The sequence below is a fragment of the Trichoderma reesei genome (assembly GCF_000167675.1).
Source record: "Trichoderma reesei QM6a unplaced genomic scaffold TRIREscaffold_15, whole genome shotgun sequence".
In the NCBI taxonomy this organism is placed as follows: Eukaryota; Fungi; Ascomycota; class Sordariomycetes; order Hypocreales; family Hypocreaceae; genus Trichoderma; species Trichoderma reesei.
The window spans coordinates 395392-418683 of NW_006711162.1; the positions used below are offsets into that span (position 1 = coordinate 395392).

The window sequence follows — 23292 nt, forward strand, 5'->3', positions numbered from 1 at the left end:
ACCGTCCATTCTCACTCCCAGTCATAGCCCGCTGGGAGACAGCCGAACAACATCCTTGAGATCATCTAGAAGCTTGCTAAAGTCGCCTCTTTCGAACCTGCAGCCGAACAGGAGCCTTCGTCTCCAACGCCTGCGTATCAGCGCTCCATCCCTGCCGCTTCAACTGCTCCAAAAGGTCCTCGCTTTTGTACCGCGGCACAAACTCGCTGTCCCTATCCTTGCCCGCGATGCTAAACTTCCTGCCATTGCCCTCGACGCCGGCATCGCAAAACAGCTCATCCAGCTTCTGCGTGTAGGCACCGCCATTGTCCATCAGCCACGCAATCTCCATGGCAGCGAACCAGGCGAGCACGGCATCCATCGGACTGGCTCCGTCCCAGAGCAGCAGCTTGATGCGGGTGAGGCGACCGGGGACGCGAGAGCAGATGAAGCGGGTGTGCATGGCGCCGTCGACAATGATGAGCTTCTCGTGGGCATCGGAGCAGCTCATGGCGTGGCTGTAGCTCTCGGCGAACTCGAGGTGGACGACCTCCTTCCCTTGAGCATTGCGGATGGCAGGGCTCCAGAAGATGATGCTTTCTCTGTTGGCAACCTGCTCGGGGGAAAGCACCTTGCCGCTCTTGAGATACTCCTCGAACAAGATGGTCGCTCTCTGTCGGTTGAAGGTGTTCATGCACACGCTGCGAACGCCGAGGTAGTTCATGCCAAGGTGGGCAAGGACGAGGACAATCATTAAGAGCACAACGGCTGAGTGATTCTCAACCGTCTTGACCACCAGCGTTCCCACAAGCAGGCCGATCAATCCCACGGCCGTCTCCTGGCTGGCCTCTTTTGCGTTGAGTTCCGCGAGATTGTCCTGTCTTGCAAAGTGCACACTAAGCGCCGCCTTGCTGGCACCGGCAGCAACACCGCACAACGCTCGAAGTGCTTCGCCCGTGCTGAGCGCAACGACTTTGCCCCAGGAACCCAGGTACGGACTGTAGAGCTCCAGGAAGAATGCGGTGTCGTTGAACAAATCTGCCAGGAACCGGTAGCGCTTTGCGTCCGGCTCGATGCGAAGGCCAAAGCGGTGCGCAAACACGATTGTGGCAATACGGGACATGGCGTCCTTGAGGATGGTGAGCAACAGGGCAAACGTCGCAGAGGACGAAGCGTCTCCAACGCCTAGGCCTTGCAGCAGGGCGCGATTGGCAAGAAGAGAGCTGATGGTCGAGAAGAAGGCCTGGAGAGAGTCAAAGAACTGGTACGAAAGGTAGTCCTTGGAGACGGAGTGCGGGAAGCCGACGGGGAGGAACGAGTCGAAGAGGGCCTTGCGCCATTCGCGGACTGAGCGGGAGAAGAAGCTGTTGGACCTGCGCCTGAGCTGGATCTGCACCAAAGATTAGAGATGTGATGATGGGTTTAAGCAAAGGGGGGAATGCTTACAGGCAGGACGTGGCCGTCGTGGGCGTGAAGCCACCGCTGGACAACGTGGCCAGACTTGTCGAGCTCTATGATGTCGACATCGTTGCCCCAGGCGAGGAGATCTGTAATCTTGTCCACCTGGGCTTCTTCCGACTCCTGATGTGCGGCCATCGTATTCGTGCTGAGGCGAGATTCCGTCCGCGTTTAGATCACAGGTGCAGCAGCGTGGGCGATGATGTCGAGCGGTGCAAACATAGGTGGTGCTGATGGTGATTGCGCCTGGATTGATAGAGAAGAAGGAACGGCGAAGTCAAGATAAAAGAGAGACAGAATTTGACAGGATCAAGTCTAGGAAGAAAAAGTGCAGTGACTTTTGGCTTAGGGCTGCAGTGAATGCAAAGGGTTGGATGTTGCAAAAGGAAGCTTGTCAGCGAAGCGTTGAGGCGATTGTGCGAGGCAGGTGAATCACAAGCGGCAGCTTTGACCGAACCTGAACCTGCCCGACCTGGAGCAGCATCTGCAAGGTACTACCTTATGGGTAAATGAGACAAACAATGCGTCATGATCCGTTTCTTCAATCGATCTATATGTAGGTAGGTATTTGACACATTAACACTTGATATATATATATTTTCCGCCAGTATACAATTACTGCTCACATCCAAACGCCCCCATTCTATGCTTCGCTTCGCTTCTATCGCTTCACAGGCGTGCCGTCCTCGGCAACCAGAAACTCGTCCGTCTTCTGGGGACCCTCTCCGACGCCGGTCATGATGACTCGGCTGACGCCCTCCTTGATCGTGGCGGCGATGCCCTCATCCAGATTGACAGTGTTGTTCGCCGCGCTGGCAGCCTTCCAGCCATCGGCAGTGGCCAGGATCGGGGCAAAAGCGCCCAACACCGTCGCCGCATCCTCCTCCTGGTAGTAGACAACGCAGTTGGGGCCGGCATCAAAGGTGTAGGCAGCGACCGTCTTGCCGGCCTGGGCGTTGATGGCCTCGACCGCGCGAATGGCCGCCTTGGACACGTCGTTCATGTAGAAGATGGGAGGGTAGGTGTCGGCGCAGGTGGCGTGGAACGAGTTGGAGTCGCGCATGGTGACCTCGGCGAACTGGGGGAAGTTGCGGTTCTTGATGGCGTCCTCCATCAGGGCCATGTTGGCGGGCACGACGGTGGCTATCCTCTCCTTGAAGAGGCCCGACGTCGCGACGGTCTGCTGCATGCCCGAGGTCGACGAGACGCCCTTCTTGGCGGCGCTGACGACCAGGATCAGCGCGCGCATGCTCGGCCAGTGGGAGGCGGGGGCGACCAGGTCGGCCATGGAGTCGCTGCCGTCCTCCTTCTCGCCCATTCTCCAGGCGACATAGCCGCCGAACAAGCTGCGGCAGGCGGAGCCGGAGCCCTGGCGGGCAATGAGGGACAGCTCCGAGGGGGGGTCGGGGAGCTCGTAGAGGTTGGCAATGGCCTGGACGAGGGCGGCAAAGCCGGCGGCGGACGATGCCAGACCGGCAGCCGTGGGGAAGTTGTTCTCGGACACGATTCTCAGGGGAAAGGTCGACAGCTTGGGCAGCGAGTCGTCGGCGGCCTCGAGGGCGGCGCGGCGGGCACGCAGCTCACGGAAGCAGGCCTGGGTTCGCGCGCCCGAGATGTCGGAGGGCTCGCCGTTGAGCAGCAGGCTGTCGTCGCCGGTGTAGGAGGGGGAGCAGGAGGCGGTGGTCAGGGTGCGGAGGTCGTTTTGGGAGAGGGTCACGGAGAGGGAGCTGTTGGTGGGGAGGTTGAGCTTTGCATCGCGTTTGCCCCAGTACCTGAAGCATTGACGTTAGCACTTGATTCTCTGGGTTTATTCTCGTGTGATAGCTGATTTTAGGAGGCTCAATTGCTGGACGTACTTGACAACGGCAATGTTGACGGGAGCCGTGGTGCTGGCGCGGTAGACCTTTGTGTCTGCCATGGTGATGATGGTGGTTTGGAGGGGTGAATTCGATTCGCTGCGACAAGAGGGGCTGAACTGGCAGATGGTTCAGATGTTATACTCTGCACTTTTTGTATTCAAGAAGCTGAGTACAGGGGGGGGATTATGGCAACGAGGCCCTGGCAGAGGTGGAAGAAGGAGAAGATGGAATGAAGAAGAGAGGTGGTGATAGCACAGATTAAGGTACCGCAAATGAAATTGAGCGTTGGGCGCAAAGGCGTCGAACTGTCACCCGTACTTTTACACCGCCCAGCACCGCACCAACCAGAGCAGCGAGACCCCACGCTAAGGCGGTACCGGCTACTTGGCCTCCAAACTGTCCATTTCTCCAAGATATCGGCGCCAATCTCAAGAAGAAAAAAAAGACCCTTATGATCCCCCTTCAGAGCGCCAACGGGAGAGAGAACGCAGCAGACGCTCGTTTTCGGCTCGTGGGCGCGGGGCTGGAGCTGCAACCCCCACCACCAGAGCGGGAGCGGGAAGGGGTCTGGCCTTGCATGGATACGAGTACGAGCGCCTTACTGACCTCAATTGCTGACCAACTACATGTAGGCACCTGGAGTTGTCATCTCCTGTGCAACCCTTGCCTTATATGAAGTTGTAGTTGGAACGATGGTTGAATCAGTTGGGTGCAATCCGTAGAAGATGCGGTCATGACCAGATGCCCATCTTCACTGAGCTGGCGGGATCGTGTGGGTGTTGTGGTCAGAGCCAACGTGAGCTGATACAACGCTGCAGAGGTCCAGTACTCTCAAGAGACAAGCTCTCATCCGAGATATACATCTTGAGCGTGGACAATTTGTGTTGACGTATCAGTGCCTTGATTAAGCTGTCTATTGGCATAAGTCTACTCATGCTGGACATTGGGTCAGAAAGTCGGATGGTCCGAGAGAGGGCTTGTCCTACAAACAGTGATGTGAAACTTCAGAAGCATGAAAAGTAAAGAGGGGCCTCTCCAGAGAGGAAGAAAGAGAAATATATTCAAGAAGAAGAACCTACCAGATTGATTCCTTCTGAGTCGCCAACGCTGGATATCGCATTTGGGCAGCATAACTGACAAAGCACACGTTCAAGTAGAGACAAGATTCGCTGGGTATCAATCTATTCAAGCTTCTAAAACACCGCTGAAGCCGTAAAATCTGCGCTTGACACCAATCCAAAATATCCAAATCCCACAAAATAACCAGGGTATCAATTTTCCATAGACTCCAAATACCACCATCCCAATCTCAGTCCCAGTCCCATATCACCTCACATGGCGATCAAGTCTGAGCTTTCTGCAAAGACATAACTGGCCTCGTCCGGCTCAGACTCCTCCCCTCCCTCCGGGTGTGCGAGGTAACCATCGCTATCCACCTCACCTCCAACCTCGCTCCGAAAGTGCTCAGACTCTTCTCCCTCCGAGTCCTCACCGTCTGCGTTCTCCGCAGTCTCTCTATTCACCTGTGGCCCCTCTCCTGGAGCCCATCGGCCCGGGCCCTCCCACCCAGCATCGAGAATCTCGAGCTCTTCGGGGGTGAATTCCGCTCGATAGAGCAGCTTCTCATCAGGTCCGTTGGGCATGAACGAGACCCGGATCCTGTTGTTCTTGACCATGTGGAGATTCGGCAGCCCCAGGCACCTGAATCGACCCGTGATGAGGGAAGTATTCCACTCGTCCAACTGCTCGGCCGCAGCGTCATCCCCCATGACGATGGTGTTGAGGATGCACTGTTTCATGAACTTCAAGAATTCCTTGAACTGCTCAATCTGCTGCTTGTTCCAGCGCTTGTGGTACCTCTTGGCCTGGACCCAGAGCCAGACGTCCATGGGGTCGCTGCCGGCCATCCACTCAATGGCGCCCGAGAATCGCTGCCAGGTGGTGTACCGGTGCTCTCTGACCCTCTCGACCAGGTTGAAAAGGTCCTCGTCGCCGGTGCGAATGGCCTCGTCCCGCAGCTGGTACTGGTAGCGTCGAATCTGATGCTCGACGGTGTAGTTGAACGTCTCCATGTTTTTGCGCTCGCCGAGGGCCGGGACGTTGCTGCCGTAGTACTCCCACTTGAAGGGGGTGCCGGCGGAGGTCCTCTCGTCCTGGTAGATTTTGAAGTCGAGCTCCGGCTTGGCCTTTTTGCGCGGGCTAAGGCGGTACTCTCCCTGGCTATAGCGGGAGTGCTGGGGCTGAGGCCGAGACTGCTGCTGCTGGGAACGCCTGCTGCGGCGCGTGCTGGGCCCAGGGAGGTTGGCGGGGAGGAGACTCGGGTCGTTCTCCTTGTTGTCGTGGCCGAGACTCTCGACGTCTTCGTCATGGTCGTCTTCGGCGTCGGGGGCCTCCGTAACCCCATTGGTGGCGGAGTCTTGTGGCCATCGGCCAAAGGGACGTGCGAATTCCATGGCGCCCATGGTGAAGTTGAGGTGACCCCCGAAGGTGTTGATGTTGTGATCCTCACGAGCAGGCATGGTGACAGTCGCGTGGGATGTGGGTCGTAGAGTGACCAGAGTGTGAAATGGGGGGAGGATAAATGTCCGTAGACTGTGTGGACGTGGAGGATGCTGTTGTGAGGCCAAAAGTTGGACTCAAGCTGTATACGATGGGTAGTCGAAGGTATCCAGCGTGTGTACGAGTGTCGAAGTGATAAAGCGTGAGGAAGAAAGTTGGTAAGAGCTTGTATATCTTCGAGACTGGATACGAACAGAGTTGACTGGGAAGAAACAAGATTAAGAAAAAGTAGCACAGGGGCTCAGGGCTTTAAGTAGTCTTTGGAGAATGGCTACTCGACGAGGCGTTGTTTACTGAGAATCAGCTAGTTCTGGGCTGTTGCACTGCCAGCAGCTGTGGCTCAAGCCAAAATGAGGCTCAAGGACGCCTCGAGAAATTGACTTTCTCTAAATGAAGGAAAATTAGGAGCATATGGACCGTGAGTATATACCAGAGTGGTCGTTATCATACAGTGAGGCGTGTCGCAGTGGGAGCTACCTGTCGTGGTGGTGACAGATCGAGGTTAGGCCTCATCGCCAGCGCCACCACCATCCTCAAACACTGCACCAGGACCAAACGCTGTTGCAAACCTACGAGACATGGCCTCATCATTGATAGCAAACACTATGTCCAAATCATCATAAACTTCAGCCCCATGGGTTCGTCTGGCAGGAGGCCCTAGAAGTACCCTCTTCCAGGCAGACGCAATCTCCTCGACGGGATTCCCGTACGCACCACAGCCCCAAGCCCCCAAAACAACTCGGTGGATATGCTTCGCCCTAAGGATACGCATCACGCAACGCATTTTGGCGAGTACCATGTCCCGATCTTTTTGCTCAGAGTAGACCAGCTCTCCTTGTTGATTTGTTTCAGTGTCTGGGAGGCGTAGCATGGCAGCAGTGACCACGTCAATGAAGAACTGATTCACTGGCGTCAAGGCCAATGGGTCCTCGTCCCAGGTTTTGCAGACCAGGACGTCGGGCGTGTAGACAGCGCTCACTTCAGGGAGACGGTAAAACTCATCAAGGAGAGACGGATACAGCGTAGTTCGCGAGCACAGCCATTCCTCCTGCGATGTTGCTCCTGTGAGGACACCGCCGCCGGGCCGAAGAGGAGACGCCATATTGAGAATGGCAACCCGAGACGGAGCAAGCTTTGACAGCCTGTGTGCCGCCTCTAGGGTGTCAACGGGCCAGATCCGAATGGAACTCGGGAGTGATCTGCCGGGAGGACCCTGAGATGCCGGAAGTACTAGACGGACATGGTCCGGCTGATTGGCCAACTCTAAGCTTGTGGCTGCTGCAAGGGTCCTAAGGGGTTCACGAGGGGGGTTTACAATCAGCTGTGCGCTCTCGACTCCTCTCCTGGCTCTGCTATTGGATCTGAGAACCGCCGGAAGCTTCTTGTTGAGAAAGGCCTTGGCTGCTTTGGCTCGCTGGTCTCTGGACGGGCCCATGTCAAGGTTTAGGGCTGGAGGTTGGAGGGATAAGGTAGCTCCTCGATCTGGGAACGTCCTATCAGGACAGTGACTCTCTTGTAATCGAGTTTGTGTACACGGAACTAGTCCGTCCAAGTAAAGAGTGGCTGATGATTGCCATGGCAACAGACCAGATTCAGGGTATCGCTGAAGCCTCAAAGTGTCAAGGCTGGTGGAGGTGCTGATGGTTAGAGATGAAGCCATGGCGGAACGAAGCGCTTTGGGCTGTGAGGCGACATGCCATTGGCTGCCACTCCATTTGTCAGCGTCTCTCTAGGCTGCGCAACAGAATGAGTTTCTTGGTACAATTGAAGGTACAAGTGTACAAGGTACGAGGCACAAGCTGAAACAAGATCGTCAGTGAGGCTCATGACGTCATGATTTAGTGCTTGAGGAAGCAGGTTTGGCTTCATCTACTACTACCTCTGTGTACTTGTCCAGGTAGTTGTTCAGCTCTTTGTCTTTTGTTTACGTGCGCTTTTCATTGTGCCCAAAAGACTCTTCAAAAGCCTCAATTCGCTCATAAAAACTTTAATGATACTTTTTGTCTCACGAATGAGCGACTGGTAGCGCAATGTTGGCTCCTTGTGCCGGTGCGAGAGCGGCGCTGCGCGTCCTGCCACCAATCTCGAGGGCACAGGGGCTGAGGCCGAGGTCGCTGCCACTGCTCAGACGGACATGTTCACCATCTAGCCATCCGTTCAGCGTCCCGTCAAGGCTGTTTTCAATATCCCAGAGCGTGCGAGACGACGAAGCCACGAAAAAGGCGAAGCGACTGCACGAAAAGGCCGACGATGAGACGGACCAAGTTGCCAAGCGCCAGGGAGCCCAAAAGAAGGCCGACGACAGGCCCTGGCATCGAGAGAGTGGGAGCAAGCAGTACAAGGTGACGTCGCCCGATCCCTCGGGAGGTGACGAGTCCAAAGGTAGGTTTATTTGTTGACGCCAACTCTGTCTGATTTCTAGGCCTTTATGGATGATGATTGACCATCGGACACGATAGGGAGACTCTTGACGACGCCCACACGCTTGCTCAAGCTTATCCTGCCCATACCGTTCCATCCCGAGCAACAAACCATCAACGAATCCGAGGAAGAGAGAAAGAGCCACGAGAAGAATGGCAGAAGGACAGAGGCCCTGGCATTGTTGGTACATCCCCAACAGCCGCTATCCTACCTCGAGCGCCTGATACAGGCGGAGATACCCCCCCTGAAAGTCAATGGGCGCGAGAAGCTTCCCGACATCATCTTCCGAGCCGAAGCGGACCACGAAGAAGCCTCAAGCAGATCCGGCGAGGAGGGGAGGAGCAACGTGGCGTCGTACTCGGGTCTCGGCCGCGAGGGTCCTGCTCACGACAGCGAGGCGAACTGGGTGCGATGGAGCGGCAGCACCGAAGTGGGCGACTTTATCCGGGACGCAGCGCGCGGCAGAGAATTTGCCATCAACATCGAGGGCTACAACAAGGAGCTGCGGGTGGCGGTGCCCAGCTTCAAGGATCGGACGTACTACATGCGGCTGCAGCTGCGGCGCATGTCCAAGGAGATTGACGAAATGGCCAAGATCAAGGCCGAGTGCGACCTGGTCGCCCACAAGGGGGCTCACCGTCTGGCGCAGGGCGGATTCGCGGCCCTGGCGAGCTGGTGGTGTGTCGTCTACTACGTGACGTTTCACACGGACTTTGGATGGGATCTGGTCGAGCCGATTACTTACCTGGCTGGGCTGACGACGATCATGGGGGGTTACCTGTGGTTCCTGTTCATCAGCCGGGATCTGAGCTACAAGGCGGCGATGAACGTGACGGTGTCGAGGAGGCAGCATGCGCTGTATCAGGAGCGAGGGTTTGATCCGCAAAAGTGGGAGCACCTTTTGCACGAGGCGAATGCACTGCGACGAGAGATTAAGGCCGTGGCGATGGAGTATGGCGTCGAATGGGACGAGATGAAAGATTTGGGCGGGAAGCAGGTGAAGAAGGTGTTGGAGAAGGAGAAGAATGGGAAGAAGGACCAGGTGGAGGAGGAGGAGGATGAGGAGGATGTGCACGTGGAGAAGAAGAGCAGGGAGGAACGGGAGCTGAACAAGGGAGAGTGAGATGCTTGTCATGTCAACAGCTGAACAAGGCGGAGTGAGTGCTTGTCATTTAAGCAACTGAACAAGGCGGAGTCAGGTATCCGTTCATGTCGGTAAGAGCAGCTGAAGATGGTGGATTAAGGGCTTCGTGTACATGTAGATTGCATCTGTCATGGCGTTGAAAGCGTGTAGAAGGGAAGGGTTTTTGGGCGGGTTATTACTGGTGGTTTAGGTAGAGGAGCGGGCGGGCAATAAACCGGACAAGCAGCAATTGTGATTTTGCGAATATTCCTGTACAATGCAAGTATCACTGCTTCTATTTTCAATAATTTCTGGTCAATCAAGCAATCAAGCATCTACTTCATCTACTGACTGTCATGATGACCATATCATTCAATACCTAAATACATAGAATAGATGATCCGGTGAACCGAGCCTCGTCCTGCCTGCCTGCCTACCTAACTGCTAGCGTTGCCACAATCAGCTGTCGCTCCCCAGACAATGGCACTATTGCTTGGTTCAAGGTCCTGATCGAACCATGGCCCCATCAGCTTGTCCGTCCTGTTCGTCACGAGCAGATGAAGAAGAAAGTGGTTGCTTTGAAATTCCACACATTCCAGAACCAGAACGATTTGTCTATGTATATGCAAGACATTTGATGGCATCCATTGAATGGCATTCCATCCCACAGTAATACATAGCACGAGAGTCTCCGACTTACACGCATCAATACCTGGAACTTCCTAGTAATGATATAAGACCTGGAACTAAGCCAATCAGCCTCTTCTCATTAGCACCTTACATAGCTCCAGCCTTATTATTCTGCTGCAGCTCTTTAAGCTCTTTTGCCCAATCCCAGCTCAACGGCGTCTCTCTCTCTCCTCTTCTCTCTCTCCTCTCTTCATTCTGCCTTCATTCAGCTCTCATCGATACCCCGCCCCCGCCCTGCTCTCAAAAGCTGTACATAGCTCTTCCCCACTCCACATGTCATACTGCTATCGCTGAGGCTATCGGTTCTCCATCCTTGCAAAAGAGAGCTACGATAACGCCTTGTCTTTTTTCTTCTTGCAACGTCATTCTTGCCATCACCATCATCTTCTTTTGCCTCTTCTTCTTCTTCTTTCTCAGCCTCTTCTTCTTCCTCTTCATCCATAGCATACAGTACTTCATACCCCCATCACGATGCCCCCCCAGCTCCTCCATCTCCCCGATGGCCAGACCTTCACCGTCACCCCCGTCTTCGCCGGCCTCGGCTTCAAGAGCCACGAGATGAACATGCATCCCAACGCCTTCCCCGTCGGCTGGAACGTCGTCCTGCAGACTGAGGAAGAGGTCGAATCCCGCCTTGACGACGACAATGACGACGACGACGACGATGACGACGATGACGAAGACGAAGACGAAGAACCGCCCTCCCCTCTCTCGCCCTCCCGCAAGAAGACGCGCGTCCATCCCTTCTCCCGCCCGACGCTGCAAAACGACGCCCTCTTCATCTCGTCCATCTCGAACCCGTCCAACTCGGACTTCAAGCCGGCCGCCAGCCCGACGCGGCAGATCGCCATGATGCTGTGGGTGACGCTCTACTGGTACTTCCACCAGCCCGAGCCCGACCGCAAGCTGCGCACCGCCGCCAGCAAGGACACGCCCGACAGCGCAAAGCCCGTCGGCGAGTGGAAGATCAACATCAAGCGCGAGGGCGTGCTGCGCGGCCGCAACCTGATCCCCAAGCTGGAGCGCATGGGGCTCATCACCGCCGAGGACCCCTCGTGCGGCACGGGGCTCGACGATGCCGGCGCTGAGTGGGCGCGCATGTTTGTCTCGCGCCGCATGTTCTGGCAGATCCCGGGCCATCTGTTCCTCTTCACGCTGCAGCCCAACCACAACAAGATGAACTCGTCCGTGCCGGGTTCGCCCGTGGTTAGCCGCCCGAGCTCTCCCGTGCGCGGCGGCGAGGGCTCCCGAACGCCGTATCTGTCCATGGACGGCTTTGCGCGCCTCGACAGCGACCTGCCGGGCGGGCCGACGCCGACGAGCGTTCCTCATGCTCCCGTGGTGCCCATAGGGCCCTTCTACTCGACTTCGCATCTCCCGACCTACTTCCCCCCCCTGACGCTCCAGTACACGGCCACAGACGGCGTGCGACACCCCGTGCGGTCGAAGCCCCCTAGGATGGGCGAGATCTTCTACTCGCGCTTCATCCCCAGCGTCAACCAGTACCTCTCCTTCCGCGTCGCCTCCACGTCGACGCACCCCGTCCCTTACCTCGGCCCCGTGGGCGGCAGAGCCCCCGAGCACACGCACCTCGCCCAGCTGACCGACGCCCAGCTCCTGCAGACGTGGATGTCCAAGCCCCGCGTCAGCGAGTTCTGGGGCGAGTACAAGCCGGGCTTCCTCGAGGGCGTCCTGCGGCAGCGGCACTCGTTCCCGGCCATTGCGCTGTGGAACGGCATCCCCTTTGGCTACGTCGAGATCTACTGGGTCAAGGAGGACATCCTGGGCCGGCACCTGGCCAACGGCGCGGGGGACTTTGATCGCGGCTTGCATGTCTTTGTTGGCGAGGAGTGGGCGAGGGGCAGGGTGCCTGTGTGGTTGACGAGCTTGGTGCAGTGGTGCTTTCTGAACGATAATCGGACCATGAGCGTTTGCTTGGAGCCGAGGGTTGATAATAAGCGGTATGTCCTTGCTGATGTCGTCTGGTCCCTTTTATTTGTTCTTTTGGGTTCTCTCGCTAACTGGCGTTTTGTGTGATAGCATGTTGCGGCATCTGGACGAGGCGGGCTTTGGCAAGGAGAGGCAGATTTCGTTTCCGCATAAGCAGGCGTGGTTGGTCAGGCTATGGCGCGAGGCGTGGGAGGGCCCGGCATTCTGAGGAGGAGCAAAGAAGAAGAAAGAAGGAAATGAAATGGAAGTATAAACTATGATGATAGTATGAGCGAGTAGCAGGAGATACCCCCCTTATTCATCTTTTTTATTCGTCGAGGGAAGAGGAAGCGTATGAGACTTTTTGTGAGAGTGGGAGTAGGTAAGGTAGTAGTGTACAGACACGATATTTACGCATCAATGACAAGACACGAAGCATTATCGGATCTGTGGTTCACCGTCATCACATCCACTGGCGTAGCAGAGTGCATGTTCCCAATGTTCAGTGTTGAGTGTTCAAGTCCAATACAATCTCTTGTCATTTTTGATGGAGATAGCCATCCCATAATATCCCAGCCCTGATTCAACCATATACCCCGCCCTACGCCTCCCTCACCAGATGTTTTCTAGTTAATTGGTTTTACACATACACACACAATGAAAGAAACCCACAGAAGAAAGAAGGGAAAAAAAAAAATCCATCAGAGAATGACCCGGCCCCAAATGCCTCCTCCCCCCCTTCTTAACCAACCCATCTACGGGCGCTGCGGAACATCCTCAGCCAAGGCCCAAACTCGCCCCATTCCTCCAGCATCTCGGGAGGAGCGTAGCTCGTAATGTCCGCCATAATGGTCCGCTCGGGATGCGGCATCATGGCCACGACGCGCCCGTCGGGGCTCGCCACGCCGGCCACGCCCATCGGGCTGCCGTTGGGGTTGTACGGGTACTGCTCCGTCACGTTGCCCCGGTTGTCAATGTACTGCAGCGGAATCATCTTGGCCTCGGTCAGCGCCTGCAGCGAGTTGGGCGACGCGAACTTGGCGCGGCCCTCGCCGTGGGACACGACAATGGGGAGCTCTGAGCCGTCCATGCCGTGGAAGAAGACGGACGGCTTGGACTTGTCGACGTGCACCTTGACCATGCTGTAGCGCGCCTCGAACTGCTGGCTCATGTTGTCCACAAAGTTGGGCCAGTCCTGGGCGCCGGGGATCAGGTCCTTGAGCCTCGTCAGCATCTGGCAGCCGTTGCAGACGCCCAGCGCAAACGTGTCGGGGCGCTTGAAGAAGGCCGCAAACTCCCGGCGCGTGCTGTCGTGCATCAGGATCGACTTGGCCCAGCCCTGGCCGGCTCCCAGCACGTCACCGTACGAGAAGCCGCCGGGCGCTGCCAGACCCGTGAAGTCGGCCAGAGACCGGCCATCCAGAACATCCGTCATGTGGACGTCAATGGGCTCGAAGCCGGCCGCCTTGAAGGCGTAGGCCAGCTCGGCGTAGCCGTTGACGCCCTGCTCGCGGAGAATGGCAACGCGGGGGATTCTTCCAAAGAAGCCGGTGATGGACGACGTGAGGGGGAGGATGTTCTCGGCTGGTGAGAACGACAGCTTGTACGTGATACCGGGATCCGCAGAGTCGGCAATCGTGGAGTACTCGGACTCGGCGCACGCAGAGTTGTCTCGGAGCTTCTGCATCTCGTACGACGTCTTGGACCACCACTGCTGCATCTCGGTCCGGTCGAGCGTGGCAAACGTCGTGCCTCCGTGGCGGATGTTGAGGTTCTGCTTAGAAGTCGCCCGGACCACGCCAAACTTGCGAATCAGACCGGCCGGAGGGCCGCAGGTGGCGAAGCATCGCTTGAAGTTCATCTCGTCCTCGGTTCGGATCTGGAACACGGCGCCAAGCTCTTCGTTGAACATGGCCTCGATGATGTCCTCGGGCTTGCCCGACTTGGCGATGCCGTCCATCATCATGTCGACGCCGCAGCGGCCGGCAAACATCATCTCAGCCACGGTAGTGACGAGACCACCGTCGGATCGGTCGTGGTAGGCCAGGACAACGCCGCTTCGGTGCAGCTGGGACAGGGCGTCAAAGTAGTCCGTGATGAGATCAAAGTTCTTCATGTCGGGCGCCTTGTCGCCAACGGCGCCGAGAGACTGCGCGAGCGCCGAGCCGCCCATGGCCCTTCGTCCCTCTGCGAGGTCGACAAACATGAGCGACGTCTCGCCCACATCTTCCACCCGACGCAGCTGGGGCGTCCAGGTGCTGCGGATGTCGCGGACGGCCGAAAAGGCAGAAATGACCACCGAGACGGGGGCTGTGACGCTCTTTGAGACCTCGCCATCCTTCCATGACGTCTTCATCGAGGTGGAGTCCTTGCCGACGGGGATGCTGACTCGGAGCCTGGTGCACATCTCCATGGCGGCTCGGACGGCTTCGTACAGGGCAGCTCCCTCACCGGCGTGGTTGACGGCCGCCATCCAGTTGGCCGAGAGCTTCACGCGGCGCAGATCGCCCGTGACATCGGCAGCGCCAATGTTCATCAGACTCTCGGCAATGGCCATTCTGGCCGAGGCAGCAGGGTCAATCAGAGCAAGCGTGGGCTTCTCGCCCATGGCCATGGCCTCACCCGTCTCCTGCTTGGTACCGATGTGGAACGACGTGGCTGTCACCGCAACGTCGGCAACCGGTGTCTGCCAGGGGCCAACCATCTGGTCACGCACCGTGAGGCCACCCACGCTTCGGTCGCCAATGGTGATGAGGAAGGATTTGGAGCCAACCGCGGGCATCGTGAAGACGCGCTCGACCGCCTTCTTAAACAGCTCGGCGCCGCTCAGATCTCCGTATGCCTTGCGCAGGCTCGACATGGCGTCGAACGGGAGCAGGCTGGGCTTCTTGGAGACAACCTCTCGCTGCAGCAGGCGCTTGGGAGGGAAAAGAGCATCCATGGGAAGATCGATCGGCCTGGGATACTCCTTGGACTCTCTATCTGTGAGCACCAGCCGGGCAGCTCCATTCTCGTCCTTGGAAACGACTGTTCCCACGTCTGAGAATCCGCAGCGCTCTCGTCGGCAGATGCTCGTGAAGCGGTTCATGCTGTCGGCGTTGATCAACAGGACATATCGCTCCTGAGCCTCGTTGCACCAGATCTCGAGCGGGCTCATGCTTCGGTCCATGCTTTCAACCTGGCGAAGCTCAAAGTTTCCTCCATATCCAGCGTCCTTGACCACTATTGACGGTTAGTTGCGACGAACGGGCATAGAAGGATTCGAAGCAGCAACTCACGCTCGGGAAGGGCGTTGGACAATCCACCCGCACCAACGTCGTGGATCATGGCAATCGGGTTGTGCTCGCCCAAGGCAGTGCAGGTGTTGATGACCATTTGAGCGCGGCGTTCCATCTATGCCATGATTAGTACTGCGTCAAAGAATCGAGAACCTTGCAAAAAGCCATACCTCAGGGTTACCGCGCTGAACACTGGCAAAGTCAAGATCCGCACTGCTCTCTCCGCCGGCGCTACTGGAGGCGGCACCACCGCCAAGCCCGATGAGCATCGCAGGGCCCCCGAGGACGATGACGTGGGCGCCCTCTCGAACATATCGCTCTTCTTTCAGGGCGTGCTGAGGTCGCACAGATCCGAGACCACCAGCAATCATGATGGGCTTGTGGTAGCCTCGCCAGTTGGCAACGCTAGACAGGTCGGAACCTTCTTGAGGCTCCTCAGGGGTCAGGAGAGTTCGAAAGCAGCCTGCAAGAGCCGGACGACCGAACTCGTTGTTGAAGCGGGCACTGCCGATGGGTGCCTCCAGCATGATGTCCAGGCTGCTGGCGTAGTGGCGAGGCCGGCCAACGTCAGTCTCCCAGGGGGCGTGGTTGTCGGGGATGAGGAGGTCCGAGACCCAGAAGCCGCTCAAGCCAGCCTTTGTCGTGGATCCTCGTCCAACCGCAGCCTCGTCTCGGATCTCTCCGCCTGAGCCGGTGGCAGCACCAGGGAACGGTCTAGGAATGAGTCAGTCTCTGGCCCAGCAAAATGAGATGCCCAAAAATCAACCAGATCACCAAGGGAGCCTGATCTCTGCCCAAGCAGATGGAAATAGAATCCTTTTGAAACTTACGAAATGGCAGTGGGGTGGTTGTGAGTCTATTGAGCTGTGTTAGAACCAGGCAAACGAGGAAAATCATGATATGGCTCATGAAGCTTACCTCAACCTTGGTGAGAATGTGGACGACTTCAGGAATAAGCTTCCATGAGCCGGTAGAGTAATCAGGAGCCCAGACATTGGCCTGTTCGCCCTCAAGCACAGCCGCATTGTCGCTGTAAGCCGAGACGGTAAAGTCGGGCGTGGTCTTGTGGGTGGTCTTGATCATCTCAAACAGGCTCTTGTCCTGGGGGACGCCGTCGATGGTCCACGCCGAGTTGAAGACCTTGTGCCGGCAGTGTCTGAATACAAAAGGTAAGCAGCCCACTCGTGGCGAGTTAGACAAGGATGCGCTCGTACTCTGAGTTGACCTGAGCAAACATGAAGAGCTCGACATCGTGCGGCGGCCGGCCCAGCTTGGTGAAGACGCCGACGAGGTACTGCATCTCGGACTCGTCGAGGCTCAGGCCCTTTTGGACGTTGTACTCGCGGAGGATGCGCAGCGGGTCCTCCTTGTCGGCGAAGATGTCGACGGCGACGAGGGGCGCGGGCGACTTGGACTCGAACATGTGCACGAGCGACGGCGGCTCGACGCTCCAGAGCTCCGTCATGCGGTCGTGCAGCACATCGCGGAAGGCGGCGTCGTGGCCGTCGGGCAGCTTGTCGGCGAACTGGATGGAGATGCGGCGGCCGCGCTCGATGCGCAGGACGCGCTCGCGCAGGCCGCAGACGTGGGCGATGCTGGTGGCCTTGGAGCTCCAGGGCGAGATGTAGCGAGGCGTGGCGTAGACGGTGAAGGCGTTGTCGGGACCGCCGGACGCCAGCCCCCAGCCGCGGACGTCGTGCAGCAGCTCCTCAACCTGCTCGAGGGCGTCGTGGGACGACACCTGCAGGTTCACGTAGTAGATCCATTGGCCCTGGATGTCCTGGACCTTGCAGGGGCTGGCCTTGTCGATGAGCTCGCGCAGCTTCTGGGCGTCGGCCTGCGTGAAGCACGAGCCTCCAACAAGCACCTCGTACGGCATTCTGGCGGAGGGGCGTCTGCTGCTGCTGCTGAGCAGAATCACTCAATGGCCATAAGATGAAGAGATTTCGATAGGCGAGCTTCTGCACCGGACGAGTCGATGCAGCTCCCCAACCAAGAGGCAGGAAAAAAGTTGTGATGAATTTCTGCCCCTCCCTTATCTATCGGTCCTTGGTGGGGAGAAAATATTTTCGGACCGGCAATCGGCCGCTGCTGAGGCCCAGAGCTGTTGAGTCAGACTCGAAGAGTACCTCTGCGTTGGGGGCCTATACTGCTGAGACTCAAGTATCCTTCTCCATTCCACTAACACGCCGTTGGATCGACAGCTAAGAGATCCCTAATGCCAAATGCGTCACAGGCCAGATTCTTCGAAGCCGGAGCGTGACGAGAAAAGATCCTGCAAGCCATATGAATAGTTCAACAAACGAGCTACTAGATATTCTAGGCCACTGATAACGCGAGCTAGCAGGACCTATCATTCAGCCTCTGAAAAATACTATAACGTACAGGACTCTCTCTGCCGTGATGGACTGACTGCGAGGTGGTCAAGGCTGAGCTGATCTTGTAATTGGTGGTGGTTAGTGCAGTATCTTGCATGCCATACGCCTTCACCTAGGTAGTTTGCTACTTATCAGACGGCACAACTTTGGCATTCACCGATACAAAGATCCAAATCATAGTCAAAACGACAGGACATGCCTTTGTTACTCCATTTCTCTGCTCTTGACATGATCTCTGCTGCTCGATGAGCCAGCTTGTTCGCTCATCTACACCAGAATCCTTTAGACTCCCCATCTGCCTCTAGGAAGGCAGTTGTGACACTGGACGGATGGTCGTGTATGGGAGCAGAAAAACGACGAAGATTGCTGACAAAAAGTTAGTCGCTTCTTTGACATATCTTGACATCAAGTTTTATCTTGAACGAAAAGCATTTGCCTCAGCGTTCAAGAAGTGTGTCGCGAGGAGGGTGGTTTGAATCTGCAGTCAGCATGTTCTGCCAACCGGACTTATGTGTATGAACAGGCGGATGTGCAATGGGAAGAAAGTCAAAGGAAACAGCTCTACTTACCTTTCTCCTTCTGTTATCAGTTCAAGCCTCCTTTGGTGCCTAGAATGATGGATGATGCGATGCGATCACTGTTGAATTCGTAGGGTAGCCGAACAGGGGCAAGCTGAAGGTGTCCGATTCAGAGATGTGAGATAGGTACGCTATCGTACGGTACCTACTCAGAAAGCCTCAATACATTGAATGGCATCCTCATAGAGATGTCCATTGGCGGCTGATTCTCGAGAGGAATCTGTTGTTCGTCAGTGAAGGAATGGTCAAGAAGGTGTAAGTGGAGGTTCCTCGACAATTACTACCTTAACATTGCGAGGCAGCGCAAATTAGGTACACAAAGGCATGCTCAGTTCTCGCTCGTAGGCTGCAGAGGGCAAGTATCAGCTCTGGACTCTCAGAACTTGCCAGCTACCAGCCCCTTTGCTCGATCCAAGGTGCTGTGACGGGCAGAAGGTATTGCAAGGAGGGATCAGTGACTCTTGTCGTCCCCCAAATACCACAGTTAACAGGTAGCAAAAGATGGCCTCCTGCGAAACGTGACGGAAGTGGTCTCTACAGTACCTAGTCTGAGAAAGAACAGCACATATTAGATGCCACAACCTCATCAAACATAGCGATGTAGGGGGATCAGCTGAGACGGATTCACCTCACCTTCAGAACGAACTCAATTCAGTGCACGCTTCCCCTTCAAGCCCTTTCTTGTCCCACGCTCTTTTGCGTCAACCCAGAGACTAAACCATTGATAGTGATGGACGGCCGATGCCAGCTGGTACTGGGAAGGAAGTGGCTTCATTCACCCGCCTTTCACGCCTACATAGCCAGCTCATGCTCCCCTTTGACTCTTTCTCCGATCTTTCGAGATGCTCATCTTCAGCTACTCTACCTTTACCGTCCGAATCATCGGCAACGCCTCGAAAGTACTAGACTTCAGCCAAAACTTCTACTCCAGCACAGGTAACCTCTGAGCTCCCCTTGCGCCACTCTACGTACCATTCACTTGGTCTGCACCATCACTTGTCCACCTCGCCTGTTCAATCCCTGACCACATCCTAAAGAAGTCTGAAAGTCTTTGCAATATCTGCTGCCTTGAAGTTGCAACACTCGGTATTGCCCCCTTCTCCCCCCCCCCCCCCCTCCGGCCATCCCTCGTCGAGATACGGTCAAGCTCACGATTCGCCCTCGGTATTCTCCGTTGGCCAGAACATCACGCAGAACCGCTCATCCAGGAATACATAACACTCTTCCAATTCAACACCATGGCAGACTCAAGTCAAGCCCACTACGTCGTCTACCGCATCGAATGCCAGTTCAACAAGACGAGCCGCCACTCGGCCATCTACGTCGCCATGGACTCCCACGGCGCCGGACAGCTCCTCCATGTCCGCTGCGCCGTCGGCCGACCGGGAATGCTGTTTGAGAGGCAGTACTTTGTGAGCAATGGGCCAGAGTCTCTCGCGACCTTTGTCTACAAGATCCCCGTGGGCAAAGTGAGAGTTGAGGACGTGGACCGCCTGACGGAAGTTTGCTACAGTATTGCTCCTCCGGCCATGCAGTATATCGGCGATGTCTGCCAGTGCGGAGCTTGGGTTAATGAGGCTTGTCTTGAGTTTAGGATTGCGGGCCTGCTGTTTGGATAGGGGACAGCTCATCTTGTGTGCTGCCAGCTTTGTCAGAGGATATTTAGGGATTCTCAAGGAAGTTTGATCTATGATTGCTAAGCTGGCATTTAATCGATATCTGATTCTGCTATATTTATGCATTGAAGGCATGAGAGGTCTCGACATTCAGGTTGCAAATGTGGAAAAGGGGTGGGCTACAAACTGCTATGACGACTTTCCGTGATAATGAGGCTCCAAGTTCAGGGACATTATCAATGGTAAAAGCATCGATGCTGGCAGTCATAGATATGATCCAACAGATACTCACATGCAAGACTTCAGCCCTGGTATAGGCGATTGAAAGTGGCAGTCCGCGATAGGGAGGGGGCGTTCTCCTTGATGTTGAGTAGCAGCCATGTCTGTGAAGTTGGCTACACAGAAGATGAAACAACCGCAAAGCCAACGAAGAAAGGAGACCTGATGTCGGCATGTGTCCAGCTATTCAGAGTAGCCTCGCAGACATGTGCCAGATAGAAGCGACTGCTGTGTACCATTGCCACGTAAGGCACCTGGGATGTCTCTACTAGCCGTTTTGTGTATCGTCAAACAGCCCGTGATGCTGGGATTCTGAGCATCCAACTCCTCGTTCCTGCTGTATCGTGGTATGTCACGGGCTGTCAGACCCGGGGGTTCCAATTCAGAGCGGAAACAGCAGAGCACAGGGTGCGTGAATCGAAACGCCAGAAAATCACCTTGGCTATCTACCTATAAAGCATGCGATATGTACGCCGGAAGAACAGATATGCTGTCAATGAGCTCAGCACACTCCCTCTCCAAGACATATCTAGCAAGCTTTCTTGAAGAAGACCGTAAAAAGGCACCAATAGCTCTGGAAAATGCCTCGACGGCGCGCCTCCGTAGAGGATTCCGACTCTGAGCGTCGAGGCCCCTTCACTCGACGCGGACAAGAAATCCGCGAAGCCCTCCAGACAAAGAACATTGACAGACAGGTGCTCAGGGCTCTGGACCAGACCTTCTGCATCGGCTTCCAGGCTTTCACTCTCTACGACGCCATCGACGACCCCAGGTTCAACGCTGCAAACGGGGTTCCGGGATACACAATCGTGGAAACTGCCGAGGCGGCGGCGACGGAGCGGAATCTGAGTCTGCGCCAGAAGAGGGCCCTCTTCACCCTCATGGGCTGGTGGTTCGAGTGCATCAGCTGCAGGATGTACAAGTCGGCCATGGACTATGAGGGCACGGCGTATATGCTCTGGTCGTCGGGGGATCCGGTTCGACCGTACTTGAGGAGCGGTCCTTGCACTTCGTGTCATGAGCAGAGGACTAGGGAAGGTCGGTCATCGCGTCGTCGATGAGGTGTTGGTACTGGAGCACTGAGGCAAGTCAGCTAGAGAATGAATTGACTCGGGGGTGGTCGGACCAGAGACCAGGGAGGAGGCTTGGAAAGAGGTAATTTTGGGATAGGTAGGGAGATACGAGAGCAAGGTCTCGATAGACAAATCACTTGAGAGTACATTTGTGCGAGTTCCCAGAGGCAATGGTGCTTATTCTGTGTCAAAATCCATGTGAAGAAAGGTAAAGGGCCATTGAAAAAGGCGAGTTCAAATGGCGTTTGCAGTCGGGGGGTAGGTCGTAGCAGTGACAGTTGGCAGGGGAGAATAGCTGGTAAATACCGACCAGCTGCCGCCAATTGATGGAGTTTGTCTTTAGCAATAGTGGCCCTAGACGTTCTTCATGTACACGAATGTTCTTATTTTCTCCTTTGGTTAACATTCCTTCCGCGAGCTCGCCATCGAGCGTTGGGACTCGGCTGTTGTCTAGCGTTGATGTCTTGGGATATCATGGTCATCTAGCGAACAGCTGAATGCCAAAGATTGAGCTCATTACCTCAGAGTGACAAGATATGGCAAGAGTTTCTGCCTCCTGCAAATCACGAATATCTTCTCTACTCTCAATAGTATTCAGATGCAGAGTCCTCCACATCTCGAGTTCGAACCATGCCATGCCATTATTGCACAGATGTGAGTCAAGGAACACTCAGCCATCGAGATTCTCAGAACATGATTGCCGCGTTGAGTCGAATCGTTGGAGCTTAAGTCGAACCTCAGCGACACCTCCTGCGCGGTCAGCGTCTGAGGAGGGCAATAGCCCATCCAGGCTTGCATATAATGAGCTATGCTGCTCAACCCCTTACAGGCACCCATTTCACCTGAAATGAGTCATGAAGCGGCAAATCGAGGCTCGGCCATCCTTCCGTTGCGAAAGCAATAGAACGGTCTCGATGGCCCTCGTGAGGGCTGCGCGAGCCACTTTGGTAATGACCACGAGGTGAGCTGAAGCCCTTGAGGTCCATGACGGGAGATTGCTTTGTTTTTCTCCCGTCTCGCCACCAATATTCATAATACAAATGATGGTGTCAATAGATAAGGCACTTGGATGAATGCTACGCACCGCAATGGTACCCAAGACTGCTTCGAAGAAACATGGAGCTGGCGACATCCCTTGTTCCTGCAGCCAAGACCTGCCATTGCCGCCAGAGACTAGATTGGGAACTTGATGATGTTGGAATAGGTAGGTAGGACGAAAACAATACCTCTGGTCATGGCTCTGCAAAACCAGCCATGACTGTCATGGCAATCTTTGACCCATGTGAGCCCAGGCTGAACCAGGTGCTTTCTAGGAGGGCATTGATGATATCAAAGATACTGTAGTCCTCAGCATCCGAAAGCGGTATAACTACTGCTGTAAGCTGTATGCACTATGATCGATACTGCTACATCAAGTTGCATCGGTCTTGTCAGCTTCTGGAATCTAGGCCCTGGGAGCTATATTTGGAGGCGCGGGTTGCTCTTCAGCCTCAGCTGGGCAAGTCAAGGGAGATGGATGCGTCTGATGAGATGATTCCGCGTGCGTTCGACACACGGGCCCCGGCTGATGCAAGTAGGTAGGGCTCAGGGGCGACAGTCTGTGCGGGATGGCGGCTGTTCAGATTGCTTGTGGCACGGAATACTGATTGCCGGCTGGCGCCTTGCATATATGGTGGAAATTGTCACAATCCGGGTTGTTGAGGCGCAATATTCTCCGTCTGCCCAAGAGCTCAGGTTGCTGGGTGACACAAGCAAGCCTCTGTCGTACGAGTCCGTTGAGGTGAACGGAGGTGAATACCCTTATTGCCAGGAATTTCGGGCCCTGACTCGTCTGGATCAAGCATCTTCGTATGCTTGTTTGCCCCTGCACGTCCTCCATGGTCATCATATATGGTGCCAAGCGCTTGTGTCTGTACCGACAAATCGGTCATCTCCACCTCGAACCAACATGAACCGTCTCACAACATGATGCAGCAGCTCTTCATGATATACGATAAGCTGCTGTACAAGTAGCCCTGTTATTGCTTCTTACAGTTCCCAAGAATGAGCTGTGCCCCATTGATATCCTTCAT

The 23292-nt window shown here is 55.7% G+C and overlaps 8 protein-coding genes across 8 annotated transcripts; 4 read left to right on the forward strand and 4 right to left on the reverse strand.

Annotated features, from left to right (window-relative positions):
* Positions 1–76: 76 nt before the first annotated feature.
* Positions 77–1575, reverse strand: TRIREDRAFT_65046 (uncharacterized protein; the record flags this gene model as incomplete). The annotated part of the gene is made up of 3 exons (XM_006967028.1): positions 77–230; positions 321–1363; positions 1426–1575. 3 exons carry the CDS (start codon positions 1573–1575, stop codon positions 77–79), a joined length of 1347 nt encoding a protein of 448 aa, XP_006967090.1.
* Positions 1576–2012: 437 nt separating this feature from the next.
* On the reverse strand, positions 2013–3355 carry TRIREDRAFT_22798 (mevalonate pyrophosphate decarboxylase-like protein; the record flags this gene model as incomplete). Its single annotated transcript, XM_006966868.1, has 2 exons — positions 2013–3209; positions 3294–3355. The coding sequence occupies 2 exons, from the start codon at positions 3353–3355 to the stop codon at positions 2099–2101; spliced, it is 1173 nt and encodes a 390-aa protein (XP_006966930.1). The 3' UTR covers positions 2013–2098.
* A 1272-nt stretch (positions 3356–4627) lies between these two features.
* Positions 4628–5815, reverse strand: TRIREDRAFT_109300 (uncharacterized protein; the record flags this gene model as incomplete). Its single annotated transcript, XM_006967029.1, has 1 exon — positions 4628–5815. One exon carries the CDS (start codon positions 5813–5815, stop codon positions 4628–4630), a length of 1188 nt encoding a protein of 395 aa, XP_006967091.1.
* A 2070-nt stretch (positions 5816–7885) lies between these two features.
* TRIREDRAFT_65209 (uncharacterized protein) lies at positions 7886–9399 on the forward strand (the record flags this gene model as incomplete). Its single annotated transcript, XM_006966929.1, has 2 exons — positions 7886–8241; positions 8319–9399. 2 exons carry the CDS (start codon positions 7886–7888, stop codon positions 9397–9399), a joined length of 1437 nt encoding a protein of 478 aa, XP_006966991.1.
* A 1161-nt stretch (positions 9400–10560) lies between these two features.
* On the forward strand, positions 10561–12126 carry TRIREDRAFT_79774 (uncharacterized protein; the record flags this gene model as incomplete). Its single annotated transcript, XM_006966930.1, has 1 exon — positions 10561–12126. One exon carries the CDS (start codon positions 10561–10563, stop codon positions 12124–12126), a length of 1566 nt encoding a protein of 521 aa, XP_006966992.1.
* A 634-nt stretch (positions 12127–12760) lies between these two features.
* On the reverse strand, positions 12761–17175 carry TRIREDRAFT_22799 (uncharacterized protein; the record flags this gene model as incomplete). The annotated part of the gene is made up of 6 exons (XM_006966869.1): positions 12761–15240; positions 15297–15411; positions 15467–16010; positions 16127–16152; positions 16215–16452; positions 16511–17175. 6 exons carry the CDS (start codon positions 17173–17175, stop codon positions 12761–12763), a joined length of 4068 nt encoding a protein of 1355 aa, XP_006966931.1.
* Positions 17176–19094: 1919 nt separating this feature from the next.
* On the forward strand, positions 19095–19871 carry TRIREDRAFT_109304 (uncharacterized protein; the record flags this gene model as incomplete). The annotated part of the gene is made up of 2 exons (XM_006966931.1): positions 19095–19188; positions 19327–19871. The coding sequence occupies 2 exons, from the start codon at positions 19095–19097 to the stop codon at positions 19869–19871; spliced, it is 639 nt and encodes a 212-aa protein (XP_006966993.1).
* An 857-nt stretch (positions 19872–20728) lies between these two features.
* On the forward strand, positions 20729–22071 carry TRIREDRAFT_109305 (uncharacterized protein; the record flags this gene model as incomplete). The annotated part of the gene is made up of 3 exons (XM_006966932.1): positions 20729–21096; positions 21812–21874; positions 22050–22071. The coding sequence occupies 3 exons, from the start codon at positions 20729–20731 to the stop codon at positions 22069–22071; spliced, it is 453 nt and encodes a 150-aa protein (XP_006966994.1).
* Positions 22072–23292: the final 1221 nt, after the last annotated feature.